This window comes from Echinops telfairi, unplaced genomic scaffold (genome assembly GCF_000313985.2).
Source record: "Echinops telfairi isolate 266 unplaced genomic scaffold, ASM31398v2 ScPeMD7_5;HRSCAF=22, whole genome shotgun sequence".
Lineage (NCBI taxonomy): Eukaryota > Metazoa > Chordata > Mammalia > Afrosoricida > Tenrecidae > Echinops > Echinops telfairi.
In genome coordinates this window covers 3,571,147-3,589,567 of record NW_022103901.1, presented here as the reverse complement: position 1 = coordinate 3,589,567, position 18,421 = coordinate 3,571,147, and the positions used below count along the sequence as shown (strand labels likewise).

At 41.3% G+C, this 18,421-nt stretch overlaps 1 protein-coding gene across 1 annotated transcript; it reads left to right on the top strand.

The window, feature by feature from the left end:
- Positions 1 to 1,023: 1,023 nt before the first annotated feature.
- RBAK (RB associated KRAB zinc finger) lies at positions 1,024 to 10,781 on the top strand. Its single transcript, XM_045285774.1, has 4 exons — positions 1,024 to 1,100; positions 6,141 to 6,267; positions 6,518 to 6,613; positions 8,407 to 10,781. The coding sequence occupies exons 1-4, from the start codon at positions 1,086 to 1,088 to the stop codon at positions 10,299 to 10,301; spliced, it is 2,133 nt and encodes a 710-aa protein (XP_045141709.1). The 5' UTR covers positions 1,024 to 1,085; the 3' UTR covers positions 10,302 to 10,781.
- The last annotated feature ends 7,640 nt before the right edge of the window (positions 10,782 to 18,421 follow it).

Below are 18,421 nucleotides of genomic sequence, written 5' to 3'. Positions count from 1 at the left end.
GCAGCGGCCCAGCAGCCCCGAAGGGGTAGGTGGTGGCTCTGCGGCCCCGGAGCAAGACCCTACGTGAGGACATTGCAGGCTGTGCGATCAAAGCCCAAACAAAGCAAAACCCACTGCCATCAAGTTGATTTCTAGAGTGGAGCCCTGGATTGTGGCATAACCCCTTGTGTTAACAGAGTGGAACTGCTGGGTAGGGCCCTGGAGGTCAGCTTCGCTGAAGCAGATCACCAGACCTTTCTTCCTCCGTGCTGCTGCATAGGTTTGAACTACTAGGCTCTCCCAGGTCAAGCTGCTTTGCACACTCAGGCGCCTGCACAGTACACACATGCAGGAAAAGCCTACAAGTCTCTCTGGCTGCCTCACTTGATGGAGAATTTGGGCCTCAGAACTGGGGGGCTTCTCCAGTCTCACAAGTTTGTAAGTGCGGTTGCTCACAGAGGAGTCGTTTCTTCCAGGCCAGTGTTCTGTCCACATCATCCAGTTTTCTGCATGTGATCCAAATGACTTGAGAAACCCCAAAACAAAAATCACCGCTACCCTAGTTTTGAGAGCTCAATTTTTGATTCGTGTGGGTTCTTTGTTTTCAGCAATTAAAAAAAAAAATGTAAGAAAGTGTGTGAGCCGAGACAACATTTTGTACCTTTTATTTAGTAAGGAGACACAGTTTAAAAGACGATGCTCTGGTTCTACCATGGAGTTGAACCCATCTAATGATCTAATCATGTTGATATTTTAAACGTGCAGTTGTGTGCCTCCTCCAGCTCAGTGTTTCAGCTCTGCCTGTTTCCAGAGGGAGAAAGATGAGGCTTTCTGCCCCTGTGAAGAGTGACAGCCTTGGAAGCCCCCAGGGGCAGTTCTACCCTGTCCTATAAGGCTTCAGTGAGTCAGAACTGACTGGGAGCCTTTGAGTTTGGTTTGGAGGTTTGCAAAGGTGATGGTTGTGTTGAGCAGGGTGCTCTGCTGGTTCTTTCAAGGGTGACTCTTGCCCAGGTATGCCAGGTTACTCCTAACTGCACATACTCGCTTTTTCACCGTAGGTACAAGAGTACATACAATTCTCTTCACTTTTCCAGAAGCAGCCGAAAATGAAGAAATTCTGGGTGAGTTCTCCATTTTGTTTTTTTCTTCTTTTTTTTTGCATTGGTTTTTGGGGGTTGGCAGGGTTCCTTTTTTAAATTGGAAACTTGGACGGGTTTAAAGGTGGGGTTGTTAAAGGCCGGTTGTTAAAAAGGCTTGAGATCTGCACTGAGAATGTTCGATGTTCACATGTGCAGGCATGATGACACTTTAGGCCTTTTGAATTTGAGCTCTAAATAGGAGTGATGTGCGTGGTAGTCACACGGTTGTTAGTTGCTATTGAGTGGGTGGTTCCGACTCAGAGCAGCTGCCTGAACCACAGAAGGAAAGACTGCCCAACCCTACGCCATGCTCACAAGCATTGCTGTGCGTGAGCCCATTTTTTGCAGTCATTGTGCCACTCCATCTCTTGGAGGGACGTCCTCTTTCTCGTTGACCCTTGACTTGTACAGGCACAGGCCCCTTCTGAGAATATGTCCAAAGTACGTGCGACAAAGTCTTGCCATCCTCTCTTGTAAGGAGCACCCTTGCTGTTCTTTTCCCAAGATAAATCTCTTTATTCTTTTGGCAGTCCATGGTACTGTCAATATTCTTTACCAGCACCATAATTCAAATGCCTCCGTGTTTCCTAGCACTTGGGAATTTTCTTTATTAAAGTTAATATAATAATTGTGGGGTACCTTCCTATTAATAAATGTGAAGTTATTAAAAAATTTAACTTAAAAAATGTTAAACTATTTTAGGGCATGGCTTATATTTGTTCCGTATGTAACGAGGGCAGGTTGCCCAATAAGAACTTGTTGCATTATCGTTTTTCCAGGACCAAAATAATTATGTGGGCATTTCAGTATTTCACTCTTTCATCAAGGGATGAAACCTAGACTGTGGGTGTAATGGCTTAAAAAAACAAACCAGAAAAACAAAATACAGCCACAATGCTCCTTAGAAGCAAAACCAAACCAAACCAACCAAACAAACCAGGCTCACTGCCAGTGAGTCAGTTCTGACTCAGAATGACCCCGTAGGGCAGGGTAGAACTGCCTCTTTGAGTTTCCAAGGCTGTAAACCTTTACGGGAGCAGATAGCCTTTAAATATTTCGCCATAAATGTTTCTGCCCATCTCTCTCCTTGTGCTGCACCCCAGAGAACTCAGAAGTTACCCTCTGGAAGCAGTCTCCTCACTCCCCTTTCACAGTTCTTAGAAGGGTCCCTGTCCTTACCATGTCCCTGAATAGGTGAGGTCCAGTGGGTGTTCCCCAGCCCACCTCTCACACAACCATTCTTCTGCCCTTGACAGTTACTACTTTCAGTAGCACTACGCCCCTGATTCCGTCTGCCAGCTGCTGTCTCCTTCATAGAGTCTTCGTTTCTTGCCTTTAAAAAATAGCTAATGGTACATGTCTGCATGTATGTAAATGATAAGGATTCTTCTAAGAAGTGGTAGGGATGACTCACAGTCTTTCTTAATGTATCTCATGTTCTATCTTAATCTCCGAAACTCCAAACTCACTGCCATTGAGTAGATTCCGACTCATTGCAGTGACCCTATCCCACATAGAACACGGGGTAATCAGAGCATCTCACTTGTCTCTAAATTTATTTCAGTCTATTCTTTTTCATCCGCCTGCAAACACAATCTTTGCATTGCAGTTCGTTGTAAGACTTTTAAGCCTTTTAACAGTCGTTTCCCCTGCATGTTTCTTTCTTTGTAGTTTTGTGATGTGTGTGTTTTTTTTTTAATGAAGAAACTTGTTTCATCCTGAAATTTCTCATAGTCTGAGTGGTGTTAATTACATTGACATTGTTTTACGTTTCACTCATTTCTTTATTTCCTGTCAAAAACCCCTCAAACGCGATGCTGAGTCATAGAGACCCTATAGGACAGAGTGGAATTGCCCCTGTGGCTTTCCAAGACTAACTCTTTACCAGAGTAGAAAGCCTCATCTTTCTCTCACAGAGTGGCTAGTGGTTTCTAACTGCTGACCTTTTGGGTTTGCAGTCCCCCATGTAGCCACTATACCACCAGGGCCCGCTACACATTGCGAGTGGCCGCTAGATCTCCATGCTTAAGCTGATGGTTTTCTGAAGATAAACCACTCTTACCTACTAGGTTATGTGATTCAACAGGAGAGGCAATTTTCAAAATTTGATGTAGGCTTTTGACCAACCAATATTTTTGTTTTCTATTTTGCTGCCATTTTGACTCATGGGTTTAAAAAAAACACTTTACTTTCCAATTGTTCATTGCAATTATATAAAAACACATCCAGTTTTTATGTATTCATGATATTCAGCAACCTTGTTTAAACTCACGTTTTGATAGCTTTTTATTCATAGCCTATCAGATTTCTTAAGGAGTCTTGGTCACACATTGGTCAAGTGCCAGGCAGCTAATTGGAAGATTGCCAGTTCACACTCACCTGCTGCTCCACTGGATAAAGATGTAGACATTGGGTTCCATAAGGATTTAGAGCCTTGGAAAGTCTGTTTGATTCCACTTTCTACTAGAGTATCTCTAGGAGTTAAAATTAACTTGATGCTAACAGGTTTTTGTTGATCAGATTCTCTATATAAGTGACCATGTATTTCCAAGTAAAGTAAGTTTTAGGTTTTCCTTCCCAATCTGTGTTTCTTCTCAATCCTGCCTCATTGCACTGGCTAGAACTTCTTATATAGCAGTGGGTCTCAATCTTCCTCATGCCACAACACTTTAATACAGTTCATCATGCTGTGGTGACCCCCAACCATAAAATTATTTTCGTTGCTACTTCATCACTGTGATTTTGCTACTGTTATGAATTGTGTGAACCCTGTCAAAGGGTCATTCGACCCCCACAGGAGTCATGCCCCACAGGTTGAGAGCCGCTGTTATATAGTGTTGAGCGACAATCTTTGGGTTGTTCATGACCTTAGGGGACAAGCATCCAATCATTATCTATCAACTATGACAGATTTTTTTCAAAATTAATTGGGAATTAATATATCTATATATCTATATAATATCATTCTATAGTCCCGTCGCGTCCAGAATTATACATTTGCTACCACAATTAGTTTTCAAACATTCCTCTTTTTTTAAATCATTTTATTGGGGCTCATACAATTCATCACAATACATAGATCAGTTGTGTAAAGCACACCTATACATTTGTTGCCCTCATCATTCCCAAAATCGCTTTCCTCTTGGGTTCTTGGAATCAGCTCATTTTCCTTTTTTCCCCACCCCTCCCTCTCCCCCTCCCCCATGAATCCTTAATAATTTATAAATTATTATTATATCTTCCACTGCCCGGCATCTCCCTTCACCCACCTCTCTGCTGCCCATCCCTCAGAGAGGAGGTTATATGTAGCTCCCTGTGATCAATTCCTCCTTTCTAACCCCCCCCCCTTTCCCTCCTGGTATCGCCACTGTCACCCCTGATCCTGAGGGGTTCATCTGTCCTAGATTCCCTGCGTTTCCAGTTCCCATCTGTACCGCCGTGCATCCTCTGGTCTAACCAGGTCTGCAAGGCAGAATTGGGGTCCTTCCTTTCTACATGGACTCCTTGACATCGTCTCCCCTTTATGCTGCTACCACCACTGTACCTCCCTCCCACCGAATCCCTTATTCTACCTGCCCTCTCTGTAGATTCATCAATCCTGTTTCATATACTGAAAAACGAAAAAAAACCCAAAAACCCAAACATATAACACAACTTCAAGAGGGTGAGCCCCAATGACCTAACACCTCTGAGATACACCCTAATATGTGCAAACGAAAATACAGAAAATTTTGGAAACCAGATCGGGTCCAGCATGCATCATATGGGGGGATCTGCTGACAAAGTTTTAACTGTTCAATTAATATATGCCTTTGATCTTCTGTACTCAACTCTCTAATGCACTCTATTTAGTAACCACTTTCCTCCTATCCCTCAGTTGTGGATAGAGGAAGTTCACTGGAGGCTTATTTTCTATGTAGTTCCACAATGGCATTGATTTTTTTATTGCTACCTTTTATCAGATTGAGTAGATATGAGAGATTTTGTGAGGAATAGATGTTGGATTTTGTCAAATGCTTTATTTATTATTTTTTTAGAATGAGATTGTTATTTTTCTTCTTTGTATGTTAATATGATGTATTACATTAATTGATTTTGAGACCTTAAACCAACCTTGCGTTGAACCCCATGTGACATGATGTGTTGCCCTTTTTATTTATTGCTAAATTCAACTTACTAAAATTTTGTTTAGAATTCTTTTATTTCTGTTCATAAAGGATATTGGTCTGCACTTTCTTAAAATGCCTTTTTGTCATTTTGATGTCAAAGTAATATTAGTTACTTGGGGAGTATTTCTCTTCAATTTTCTGGAATATTTTGGGTAACATGGATATTATTTCTTCCTTAAACTTTTGGGAGATTCCACCAATGAAGCAGTTTGAGCCTCAATTTTATTTTTGAGAAAGGTTTTAACTACATATTTGATTTAAATGAATCTAATTAAATGATGGAGGCAGCTTTTCAGGTATTCTTCTTGCATATGGACTCTGATCGTTTACATCGAAGTGGCCAAATTTATTGGCAAAAATTGGTTATATTATGGTGTTTGATTATCTGTAGACTCTGTTGTGATGTTATATCTTTTTCCTTCCTAATTTGTGTCTTCTTTTCTTGATCAGTTTGGGTCAAGATTTCTCAAATTTGGCTTTCTCCTTTCTCAAAGAACAGACTTTTGGCACAATTTAACTATTCCTTTTATTTCTTCTTTGACCTTTTCTTTTTCCTTTCTCCTGTTTACTTGGTTTTATTGTTCTTTTTTTGGTGTCTTAGGGTCACACTTATCATCTGTTTGAGACAATTTGAGGTCATTTCTTTTGGAGGGCAGGTTTTCGTAATATATGTATGTGTTGCTTAAGGCCTCTAAAGGCAGTATTTTTCCAATAGGCTGTATTATCTTCCCATAATCTCAACATAGAATAAGGTGTTCATTGTTTGTAGTTAACTTTACCAGCAAGCATTGTAAGGTCTCACCAGCGTGCATATTTTTTGTGTCACTCAATTTGAATCGTGGTACTGTTACAGGAGCCCTTGTCTTTCAAGGACGTGGCTGTGAACTTTACCCAGGAGGAGTGGCAACAGCTGGGCTGTGATGAAAAGATCATATACCGGGATGTGATGCTGGAGAACTACAGCCACTTAATCTCACTAGGTGAGGACAGCTTCCTTTCCATGAGAACTGACAGATGAATGCTTTTGTCTTGAATTTGAAGACACAGGTGATAAGGAATTCATTTGGGGCAGTAGGTCTAACATTTGCACCATTTGTTTTCCCATTAAAAAGTTTCACTTTTTGATGAAGTAAAAATGGGTATATTTTTGTATATGTTTTGTCTTCTTACACTTCAGAGAGCCTAAAACTAAGCAGCTGATCCAAGTCCTTCATTATTTCTCATTAACAGGGTTTGATATTACCAAACCAGATGTGATCATCAAATTGGAGCAGGGAGAAGAGCCATGGGCAGTAGAAGGTGAATTCCCATGCCAGAACTGTTCAGGTAACTATCAAAGTTGTTTAATGGGCATCTCCAACCTAAATCACACTTCTAGAAACCCAGGTAATCCTTTCTTCCCAATACCAATACTCACACTTTTCTTTATCATTTCATGTACATATGATTTGCACACTTCAGTATTTTCCATCATTGTCAAGAAGTCAATCATTTCCTTTCTCCGGTATTCTCAGTAACTTGCCTACCCTTGTAAGCACAGCCTGTTTTTGTTTTTAGACACTCAAACATCTGCCATAACAATTAGCTGGAGACTTTCGTATTATTCCTGTTATCTTCCATCTTCCAACTATGAAACCCCTCAGACTTGTTTCTTGCTCCCAATTTTACTCCTCTCTCTGTGCAGTAAGATAGTAAAACTTCATCCTGTACTTATGGCCATGCACACAGTCCCAACCTTGTAATGTGCCCCCACATGTCATTTGAAAGTGCTGATTGTTATTCCTGAAATCCAATCAGATTTGATTTGGTAATACAGCAGTGCAAATAGATATTCCTCATGTCCCCCAAATGCTCTTTTATGCCTTGGGATGATGCCCTGTGTACTGTGGATGTTCAGTCAGTACTACTTTCATGGATGAGTTTTGGTTAATTTTCTTGGTTTCCTTGGGAGTGTCCCTGAAAGACTTGTTTTCTTTCTTTCTTTGATATTTTGTTGCCTCTGTACAAGGCCAGGGAAATGATGGGTTTTAGGAAATTTAAGAAAGAAAATTAACAGCTAACGATAATGACCCTTTGGTTTGTGTCATAAACTACATTCTAAGCAGCTTAACTAAGTCAATCTTTTTATAGCTCTAATTAGACACTATTATCTCCACTTCAGATAAGTGAAATTTCATGTCTCTTTCCAGTGTCCTCCAGCCAGTAATTTGTTAGAATTTCAATTTAATTGAGGTTACCTTGCTCCAGCAAGGTAATTAATATCCTTAACCACCAGGCTGTCATGTACAAATAATGTAGAATTTGGTGGGCATACATTTTGGTGGCCTGGCTTTATGCTGAGTACTTTCCCTCTGTTCTATAGTATATTTCCTTTAGACATTTCTGTATCTGGATCTCTCAGAGCTTCCAGGTAAATGTAAATCAGGGTTAGGGTCCTGGAGCCCTAGTTGCAGAACTGACTACTCTAAACCTGGCAAAATTGGAGCCTTCAAAATATTTGTTTGGATTTATGTGCAGAATGAGAAAGAGTAAAAGATTTTGGAAGGACCTAAACTAGTTATAGTAATCTTGAGAAGCAGTGATATCTTACAAGTTAATATAAATTATAATCTAGTTTTTTTTTATCTTTAAAAAAATCTAGTTCTTCTAGACTTAATTCATACTTTAATATTTCCTTTGAATATCCATCAGCAATTGTTTTCATTCTCTCACAGACTATGTTTACTCCGAGTCCTCTCCTATCTGTCTAGATCTAGAGCTATTTCAAGGACTTTGGCTCATCTCATGCATTTGTTTTACCTTTTCTACCAATGTTTTGAATAAATTATTTTTAAAGTGAAAAAGATATTTGTGTTCATTGTGAATTTACTCTCCCTGTCCCATTACTGCTGAATCCTGGCACACCCTTATCCCTTAACTCTTACCTATGTGTGTGTGATGTGTGTGTTTTATTACACATGAACGGGAAAAGAGGAATATATGCTTGTGATTATTTTGACTTGTACAGGTTGGCCCAAAAGCCAGTTAGCCTTATAAACAGGCCATGTGAGTACTGTTCCCATTTTGCAGTGTGTGTGTTCAGACTCACAAAATTTGTTCAATTTTATTCCTTTTTTCAGAAGTCTGGAAAGTTGATGACCTGATAGAAAGAACCCAAGAAATTGGAAACAAACATTCAAGGCAAACAGTGTCCATTAACAACAGATTATTGATTGAAGAAAGAGAAGATATGTTTGATAGAACTATAAATGTGGAAGCAAATCATGTTCCTTCAAACACGAAATCTCATCATTGTGTTTCTTGTGGGAAGAGTTTAGAATCTATCTCAGAATTAATTATTAGTGATGGAAGCTATGCAGAAAAGAAACTCGAGTGCCGTGACTGTGAGAAAGCACATCACGCAGAGAAACGCTATCCGTTTAATAAAAATAGGGAAACCTGTTCTCAAAATGAAGAAAATATTCCTCAGAAAATTGGAATTTTGGAGAAATCCTTAGAATGCCTGGAAACCTTTAAGAAAGAAACTGTTTTCATTCCTCATAAGAGCACTTACATCAGAGAGAAATCCTATGATTGGAATGATTCTGGACCAGACTTCATCCAGGTGTCAAATTTCAACACATATCAGCAATCACACATGGAAATTAAACCCTATGAATGCAGTGAATGTGGAAAAGCCTTCTGTAAAAAGTCAAAATTCATTATACATCAAAGGGCTCACACAGGGGAGAAACCTTATGCATGTACTGTCTGTGGGAAGTCCTTCAGCCAGAAAGGAACCCTTACTGTTCATAGGCGATCACACTTAGAGGAGAAACCCTATAAATGTGATGAATGTGGGAAAACTTTTTGTCAGAAATTACATCTCACTCAGCATCAGAGAACTCATTCAGGAGAGAAACCCTATGAATGTAATGAATGTGGCAAAACCTTTTGCCAGAAGACACATCTCACACTACACCAGAGAAACCATTCGGGAGAGAGACCCTATCCATGCAGTGAGTGTGGCAAATCCTTTTCCCGGAAGTCAGCACTCAGTGATCATCAACGAACTCACACTGGAGAGAAACTTTATAAGTGTAATGAATGTGGGAAATCCTACTACCGAAAATCTACCTTGATAACTCATCAGAGAACACATACAGGAGAGAAACCCTATCAGTGTAGTGAATGTGGAAAATTCTTTTCTCGAGTGTCATACCTAACCATACATTACAGAAGCCATTTAGAAGAGAAACCTTATGAATGTAATGAATGTGGGAAAACCTTCAATTTAAATTCTGCCTTTATTAGACATAGGAAAGTACACACAGAAGAAAAACTCCATGAATGTAATGAATGTGGAAAGTTGACTCAGTTTTCAAATCTCACTAATACAACCAGTTTAGGAGAAAAACTCCATGAATGTAATGAATGTGGGAAAACCGTCCTTCAAAATTCACCCTTTAATGGGCAACAGTTACTTCCCAAAGGGGAGAAATCTTATGCATGCAATATATGTGGGAAATTATTCTCTGACTTGTCGTACTACACTGAACATTATAGGAGTCATTCAGAGGAAAAACCTTATGGTTGTAACGAATGTGGGAAAACCTTTTCCCACAATTCATCCCTTTTTAGGCATCAACGAGTACACACCGGAGAGAAACCTTATGAGTGTTATGAATGTGGGAAATTCTTCTCTCAGAAGTCATATCTCACTATCCATCATCGAATTCATTCAGGAGAGAAACCCTATGAATGTAGTAAGTGTGGGAAAGTCTTCTCCAGAATGTCAAACCTCACTGTCCACTATAGAAGCCATTCAGGAGAGAAGCCCTATGAATGCAACGAATGTGGAAAAGTATTTTCTCAGAAATCATACCTCACTGTACATTATAGAACTCATTCAGGAGAGAAACCCTATGAATGTAGTGAGTGTGGCAAAAAGTTCCACCACAGATCAGCCTTCAATAGCCATCAGAGAATCCATAGAAGAGGGAATAGGAACATACTTAATGCTGAAAATCTCTGAAATCCATGATAATGTTAAAAAAACCAAGTATAATGAGTATGAGAAGTCCAATAGGAAATCAAATGTCATTGCTCACCCAAGAATTCATAGACCAAAAAATCCCTTCTATCTCTTGAAACATGAAAGCATCATAGTCATTTTAATCTTGATATTTCAGAGAATCCCAAGAATGCAATGAGGAGAACCTTTAAGTCCACAACACCCTTTCTGTACAAGATACTTTATATAGGAATTAACGTTTTTTTAAAATTTTACTTTGGTTTCTAAGGGCACTACATATCAGGGATTACTTCTGAGACAAAATCTATGAATGGAATGAATGTGGAAAATATATTCTCAAAAATTGTTATAGTGAAAGCCATATTTCATATTTAAATCTAATGCTTAGAGGAAAAACGAGAATCCATTGCCTTTGAGTTGATTCTGACTCAGACACTTGAAAGGACACAGTAGGACTGCCCATAGATTTTTCAAGGCTGTCAGTCTGCCACATCTTTCACAGCACAGCTGGTGGATTTGAACCACCAACCTTTTGCTTAGCCACCAAGTGATTAACAACTGCACTACCAGGACTCCCTTGTTTACAGGAAAGGTACCAGAATAGATCAACTGTGAATAAACATTCGTTTAGATAAGTTTACAAATCATCAAGAGCTGATAATGAGGACAAGGCCACTAAATATATGGCGGTTCCTACCATCTTTCAAATGCAACCTAACAATTCTATGCAAGTTTGGATTTGAATCACTGAGAAAAGGTGTGTCCTATTTGAGTGTTACAATGACACAGTAAATTTCCTACTTTTTAGAGGCATTTACAGATGGGTTTTTAATGAACACCTTATTGATAGGACTAAGTTTTATAAAGTTTTCAACTACACCTGAGAAAAGAATACTTAAAGGGACTATTTTCATAAACATAGTTAATTTGGAAGGCTATTTGACTAAGAAAAAAACTATACTAATACTCTTCAATGAAAGTGCCCTATATGAAATATCAATTCATAATAATCTTGTTATTTAATCTGTAAATTTGAGTTTACAGGGTGCCAGTCTTATGTAATTCAGAATTTGTGTGTATATTTTTATGTGACATAACGATTGTGTGTTTCACATTTCCAGTATTTTGGAAAAATTAAAACTTTTTAGCAGATATTTTGGATCGATTATTGACCTTTTTCTTGCTGGAAGAATTTGGGTGTCTACTTTCTCATGAATCCTTGAGTCGCACAAATGGTTGTGCTTGATGGCTAGATGGTATATTGAGCATTCAAACCCATCCAGATGCACTATGGAAAGCAAACCTGGCAATCTTTGCGACAGTCACTACCTTGAGATCTCTATGCAGCAGTTACACTCTGCACACATGGTGTTGCCGAGAGTTGGAACTGACTGGAGGGAAACAACACGAGCAATGGCTAATGATAGTGAACATGTTTTCATGTGCTTGTTGGCCATTTGCTTATCTTCGTTGATGGACTGTGTTCAAGTCCGTAGCTCATTTAAAAAAGCAGGTTGTTAGTCTTTGTGTTAAGGTATTGACATTATATACTTGGGATATTTGGCCCTTATATATGGTTCTGAAAAATTTCTCCCAATCTATAGGCTTTCTTTTCATTTTGTTGAAAAGTCCTTTGGTAAACTGAATTATTTGATTTTTCTGATGCCTTGTTGCTCGAGTTTTTCTTGTCATATCTGATCATCAGTCATTCAATGTTAGATCACCCAGCCTAACCTTTATACTTCCTTTTAAAAACTTAAGAGAGTTTAGGTTGTTGATCATAGCGCAGGTTCCAGAGCCTAAATCCTTAGCCATCATTTCACCTTGCTCATTGTACGATGTATTATGATTTGCTTTTCTTAGCTATGCAACCGAGTAACTCCATATACCTGCACTGCGTTTAACTCCTATGGAGTATTGCATAGTTCCATTGATTCCCAATTTTCTAATGCAAATAGGGATATGATTTTCAACATCTCCATTCTGCAGCATTAAGCATAGGATTTCACTCAAGCATGTTCTTACTAAGATTTCCCTAATAAGGTCACTCATTCACGGATGGAAATTCACAACCATATCCTGGCACATGTTTGTGACTTTGAATATTCCCCATTCTTAGCTTCATCAAGTAAATGATGCATTCCTACCTGAAGTAAATTGGAACAGCTACGGATCGATGGGACAGAAGTGAGTACCAGAGAGAAAGAGCAGAGCAGTCCTCCCCAGATCTAGGGGGAACCAGACAGAGGACTTAGTTGCAAGGCATGGCTTCTGGCGCCAAACTGCTGTGGTCCACAGCACCGTGAACCTTTAGGTCCTGAAGAGCTCAGGTTTTTGGGAAAGGCAGGCATTTTAATAGGCCAAGAACGATACTTTGGGTCATGGTCACTACATCCCTGCCTCTTAATCATTTTAAGGCCTAATGATGGGATCAGGGAGAATTAGGGAGAGACACCCAGGTGCTGGTATGAAGCTGAGAGTCTGGGCTGGGCGCTCCTGTGTCAAGCAACAGGTGTGGCCCAGATGCTGGCTCAATCCAGGAGATATGGTCTATTAGGAAAGAAGCCAATGTTGGCTTTCCACTTAAGGGCCAGAGTCAGAAGATCAAGGCCATATTGAGTAACCAGGGACATGCTTGACAACTAGAGATGAGGTCAGGAGTATGGAGACCTGATTTGGGTTCTGAACATCAACTACAAAGTAACACACTGACTTCCCGCTCAACGACCTTATGGGACAAAGTAGAATTGCACCATATGGTGTCCAAGGCTGTCTTCTTTACAGAAGCAGACTGCTATATCTTCCTCCCACTAAAACGGGAGACCTTTGAAGTAGCAGACGATCACTCAACGGTTGTACCGCTAAGGCTTGTGGTCTGCCCGTGGCACGTGACCGTTGGGATGGAGACCCTGTTTGTGCACTAGGCAGGAGGTAAAAGAAAGGAGGCACAGGTCTGGCTCAAAGGGTGTGGTCTGCTGATGGGGCTGAGGCCAGAGGGCAGGAGACTTGGCTAAGAAACAGGAATGAGGCTCTGCCCCATAAAGGCGAGGCTCAGCCCCGTTAGGGCGTGGCCATTAGAACGAGGGTTACAGGAACCGCGTGCAGGGGCGTGGCTTGGACTCAGAGCGTGGTCAGCAGGTAGGGGCGCGGCTCGGGCTGGAAGAGGGCATCGGTTTGGATTTAACAGTTTTTGGGGAACTGGAAAGCAGCGATCAGGCTGTGGGCTGACTCAAGTAGGGCAGAAGACAGAGTAGACAAAGCGAAGGTGAAGAGGTGCTGCGGCCAGGGCGTGAATCACAGGTGAGGTCTGGTTCCAACCAAGGCTGGGTGGAATAATAGATAGAAGTGGGGGGTGGGGAGCGGGAGAGCTGCTCGGTGGGGGGGAGGGGGACGTTAAGCGGTGTATATTCTTGACGTGCCAGGGGAGTTACCTGACCTGGGAGTGGAGCCTGGAAAATGGGCGGGACTTCAGCGCTGGGCAGGACTTAGTAAGGTAGGGGCCTAGTGTTGATGATCTGACCGCTCAGCCCTTGCCAGCCAGCTGCCTTGCCCATCCTATCATGTGGCCCTCATTGGTCCTGCTGCTGCTGCTGCTCCTGACCACCCCAGTCCCCAGCACCATGGCCGCTCCCTGCCCGGCTTTTAACACCCATGATAACCTGCAGAACCCACCATCCAAAGGTATGAACTGCCTCCTGCTATGGCGCGGTGGGGGCACGGAATAGGAAGGGAGGGACGGGGCTCTGATGGGATGGCAGGACTCGCAGAATCCCATGGGACAGACAGGAAGAGAGGAGCACAGAGGACAAGGAATAGACAGGGTAGAAGAAGCATAGAGTCAAAGAGGGAGGGAGACAGATTATGGGGTGGGGGAGAGCAGAAAGGGAGAGATGAGGCTGAAAGACTGGAAGGGAGGCGATCGTGGGCGGCCATAAGGGAGCAGTGGAACAGAATAGCGCTAGGACAGAGGGTCACAATGAGGGAGCAAAGAGTAGCCTCCTTAGGCCCTGGGGAGAGGGGCAGAGGTGGGAGGGACATAGGGCCTTAAAGGGATGCCCCAGCTGTGAGGTTATCCCTACACTGAACCCTTCCGCCCCTGAATGTCAAGAGGACCTGCTGTAAGACTGCCCACAGTGAAGCATGGGGGTCCTGCCAGGGGACCAGCGCCTTCTTGAGCCAACAAGTCTCTCCTGGTCTCTAAACCTGTTCCTCTCCCCAGGTGCCCAAACCGGAGAAGACAGAGGGCCAGGGTCGGCCTCCAACCAGCTGCCCAGTGAGATGGCTGCCATGGCAGTGCATCCAGAAGGAAACCCGTGGCCCAATGAGAAGCTTCAGTGACCACAGGAAGTGGCAGCATCCTGACACTGGTGTCCCCCCACCGACCCCTGCTTTGGGCTCCTCAGCAGCTCTAAGGCCTGGAGGGGGGGGATTAATCACTGTCAGGGGACAGACCTGTACTCACACCAACCCCACCATAGCCCCATTTAGAAATAAAACTCTTTCTTATATGTAGCAGAGATGTTTCCTTTTGGGGTCCGGCCCCAAATTTCTGAATAAGAATGAGTCTTCTTCACTATTATCAAACACCAGAGGGATATGGAAATGAGATTCTTGCTGACAATTTGGAAATACATTCAATCTAGATAAATTCAACCTGACATTTCTTAATAAATCCAATATAAAACCAAATAGGAAAACTGTTAACATGAGGAACTCACACCATAGCAAAGTCATTCCAATGACAACATATTGTTTGATCACACATAGGATCAGGTATACTTTTGCACTTCCTTTGTGGTCAAAAGCTAACAGAAACAAGATGTGCTGAATGCACATTTCCAGTTCATTTTCAGAAGCGTTTTTCAAACCTTGTTGCAAATGCGAAAGAAATTTTCATCTTTAAAAATCCACTTAATCATGCAAATGAGATCTTTTCAAGAACCGTTGATTAGAAGTGATAATCTGGAATTTAATGCTTAACATCCAATATCAGAGACAGATATAAAAGAATTCTTTAAATGCCTTCCTAAGGTGGAAAATCCTTATTTAAAATAACATTCTGTTAGTTTATATGAAGATGAGTGGGGCTTTAAAAAGTCTGTGGGGGAATGGGATTAAAAGATAATGGGGTTTTAGCTTTACGGGGGACAACACTGGAAACACAGTGTGGGAATTGCACCCAATCTGACCCCACCACACTGAGGCAAAACACTAAAGGCGTGCAACAGAACAGCAAGGGGAGCAGAGCAAGGAAGTCCAGAGGGAGTACCAAAAATAGATTTGGGGGCCAGGGCGTGGCACCCCATCAGACTCAACAGGAAAACACTCTGAAAGGTCAACAAACAGACCTTGAACTATTTACAGGCTTTTTTGGGCGTGTGTATATTTTTGGTTTTGTCTTATTGCTTTGTTTTGCTGTCTTGTTTTTGTGCATATCTCTGCAGGTATATCTAGATAAGATAGGTGGGATAAACAGTCTGGAGGAGAAAACAATGGGACCGTTCTGGGAGGAGAGGGGGAGGTGGGGGGGAAGGAAGTGGTGTTTAAACTTAGGGGTAAGGGAACAACAAGTGATCCAAAATCGGTGGTGAGGAGGGTGTAAGAGACCTGGTAGGGCTTGATCAAGGGCAATGTAACCAAGGGAGTGGACCCCACCTAGGGTGGGACAGACAATTGGGTTTGATTGCCCTAGATGGCTGATATCCTCAGGGCGATAACATCTAAGCAGCTGACCTCCATTGCACTAGCAAGCAGCATTCTAGGTTGGGCATACAACGTGGAACAACCTGAAGAAAAACCTTTCTGTATCCCACACTGATTATTTGATCAGCATACAAATTGAATATGTATGTTGAGAGGACACAATCTTGATGCACACTTGATTTTAAATCATGCAGTATTCTCTTGTTCACAAAACTACCTCTTGGTCCATGTACAGGTTCCCCATGAGCACAATGAAGTGTTCTGAAATTCCCATTCTTCTATAGGCTATCCATAATTTGTTATTGTCCACGTAGTGGAATGCCTTTACATAGTCAAACACAACCCCTTTTTGGTATTCTATGCTTTTAGTCAAGATTCATCTGATATCAGCAATGGTATCTTTTGTTCCACATCTTCTTCTGAATCCAGCCTGAATTTCTGGCAGCTCCCTGTCAATGTACTACTGCAATCATTGTTGGATGATCTTCAGTAAAATTCTACTTGCACAATATTTTCCAATAATTTTCACATTCTGTTTGGTCATCTTTCTTTGTGATGGGTACAAATATGATCCCCCACCCCACCCTGTCAGTTGGTCAAGTAGCTATCTTCCAAATATCTTGGCATAGGTAAGTGTTTCCAGTGCATCAATAGCCTGTTGAAACACTTCACTTGGGATTCCATCAATTCATGGAGCCTTGTTTGTGGTGTGGTGAATGCTTTCAAAGTGACTTGAGCTTCTTCCTTCAGATCTCTGGTTCTTTCTCATATGCTCCCTCTTGAAATGGATGAATGTCAACTAGTTCTTTTTGGTACTGTGACTCCTTGTATTCTTTCCATCTTTTTTGATGCTTTCTGCATTGTTCAAGTTCAATATTTTGCCCATAAAATCTTGCATTAACAGTCTAATATATGCCTGACAGCAGTACAAAAACTTCTGAATACAGGGTAGCTAGAATAAATGGAATAAATGATATAGTAAAATCTGAAAAGATTTCAAAGAGCCAATTCTACCTTACAAATCCGGCTAGACCAGAGCATGTACACGGGTACAGTAAGAGCTCAAAACACAGGGAATTCAGGACAGATAAACCCTCAGGACCAATAATGAGAGTAGCAATACCAGAAGGGTAGGGGGAAGGTGGAGAGAGAAAGGAGGAACTGATCACAATTATCAACATATAACCACCCCAGGGGGACAAACAACAGAAAAGGGGAGACAGTGGTTGGCGTAAGACATTAAAAATTTTTTATAAATTATCAAGGGTTCATGAGGGAGGGAGGGCGGAGGAGGGAGAGAAAATAAAAATGAGCTGATACCAAGGGCTCAGGTAGAAAGAAAATGTTTTTGAACATGATAATGGCAACAAATGTTCAAAAGTGCTTAACACAATGGATGGATGTATGGATTGTGATAAGAGCTGTAAGAGCCCCCAATAAAAAGATTTTTAAAAAATATTTCAAAGAGCAAATTGAGAATACAAAACGAAGTATTATGATGAAATGGTCACAGAGCTGGAGTTAGAAAAAACTAAAAAGGGAAGCATATGCTCAGCATTTCTCAAGTTGAAAGAACTCATGAAGCAATCCAAGCATCAAATTACAATAGAGAAGGATTCTATGGGCAAAATGTTAAACAACGCAGGAAGCTTCAAAAGAAAGTGAAAGGGATACACAGAATTACTTTACCAAAAAGAATTGGTCAGCATTCAACGATTCCAAAAGTGAATAGTATTAAAGAGCAAACAAAAAGCAGTCTAAGCTGTACTGAAGACATTAGCTGAAGGCAAGGCTCCGGGAGTGGTTGGAATATCAATCGAGATATTTCAACAAATAAGTGTGATGCTGGAAAGACTCGTGGTCAATCCTGAGAAATTTGGCCAACCAACTGGAATAGCTACATATTTGTGCCATTCTAAAGAGAGGTGAGCCAACAGAATACACATTGAAGTACGATTTTACTGAAGATAACTTAAAACTGGCAGTAGCCATATATCATCAGAGATCTGCCAGAAACTCAATCTGTGTTCTGGAGAGGATGTGAATTGAGGAATCTCATTGCTTATGTCAGGTAGATCTTGACTGAAAGCAGAGATTATCAGAATGATGTTTACTTGTGTTTGCTTGACCGAGCAGAGGCATTCGTCTGTGCGAATTAGTACAAATTATGGATAACGTTGTATAGAATAGGAATTCCAGAAGACTTCATCTTGTTCCCGAGCAACCTGAACATAGACCAACATTCAGTTGTTCAGACAGAACAAGGCGATACTGAATGCCATAAACTCGGGAAAGGTGAGCATTAAGAATATATCCTTTCTGTGAAGACAACATGCCGGCGCAGAGTAGGGAATCACTGGAGATTCCCTAATACTAAGTGGATGCCTGCCCCTCCCCTGAGAAGAGTGTATCTCAAA

Coding starts and splice junctions, on each gene's coding strand:
- RBAK (XM_045285774.1), top strand. Junction 6,268..6,517: donor CAGCCACTTAATCTCACTAG/GTGAGGACAGCT, acceptor TCTCATTAACAG/GGTTTGATATTACCAAACCA. Junction 6,614..8,406: donor CCCATGCCAGAACTGTTCAG/GTAACTATCAAA, acceptor TCCTTTTTTCAG/AAGTCTGGAAAGTTGATGAC.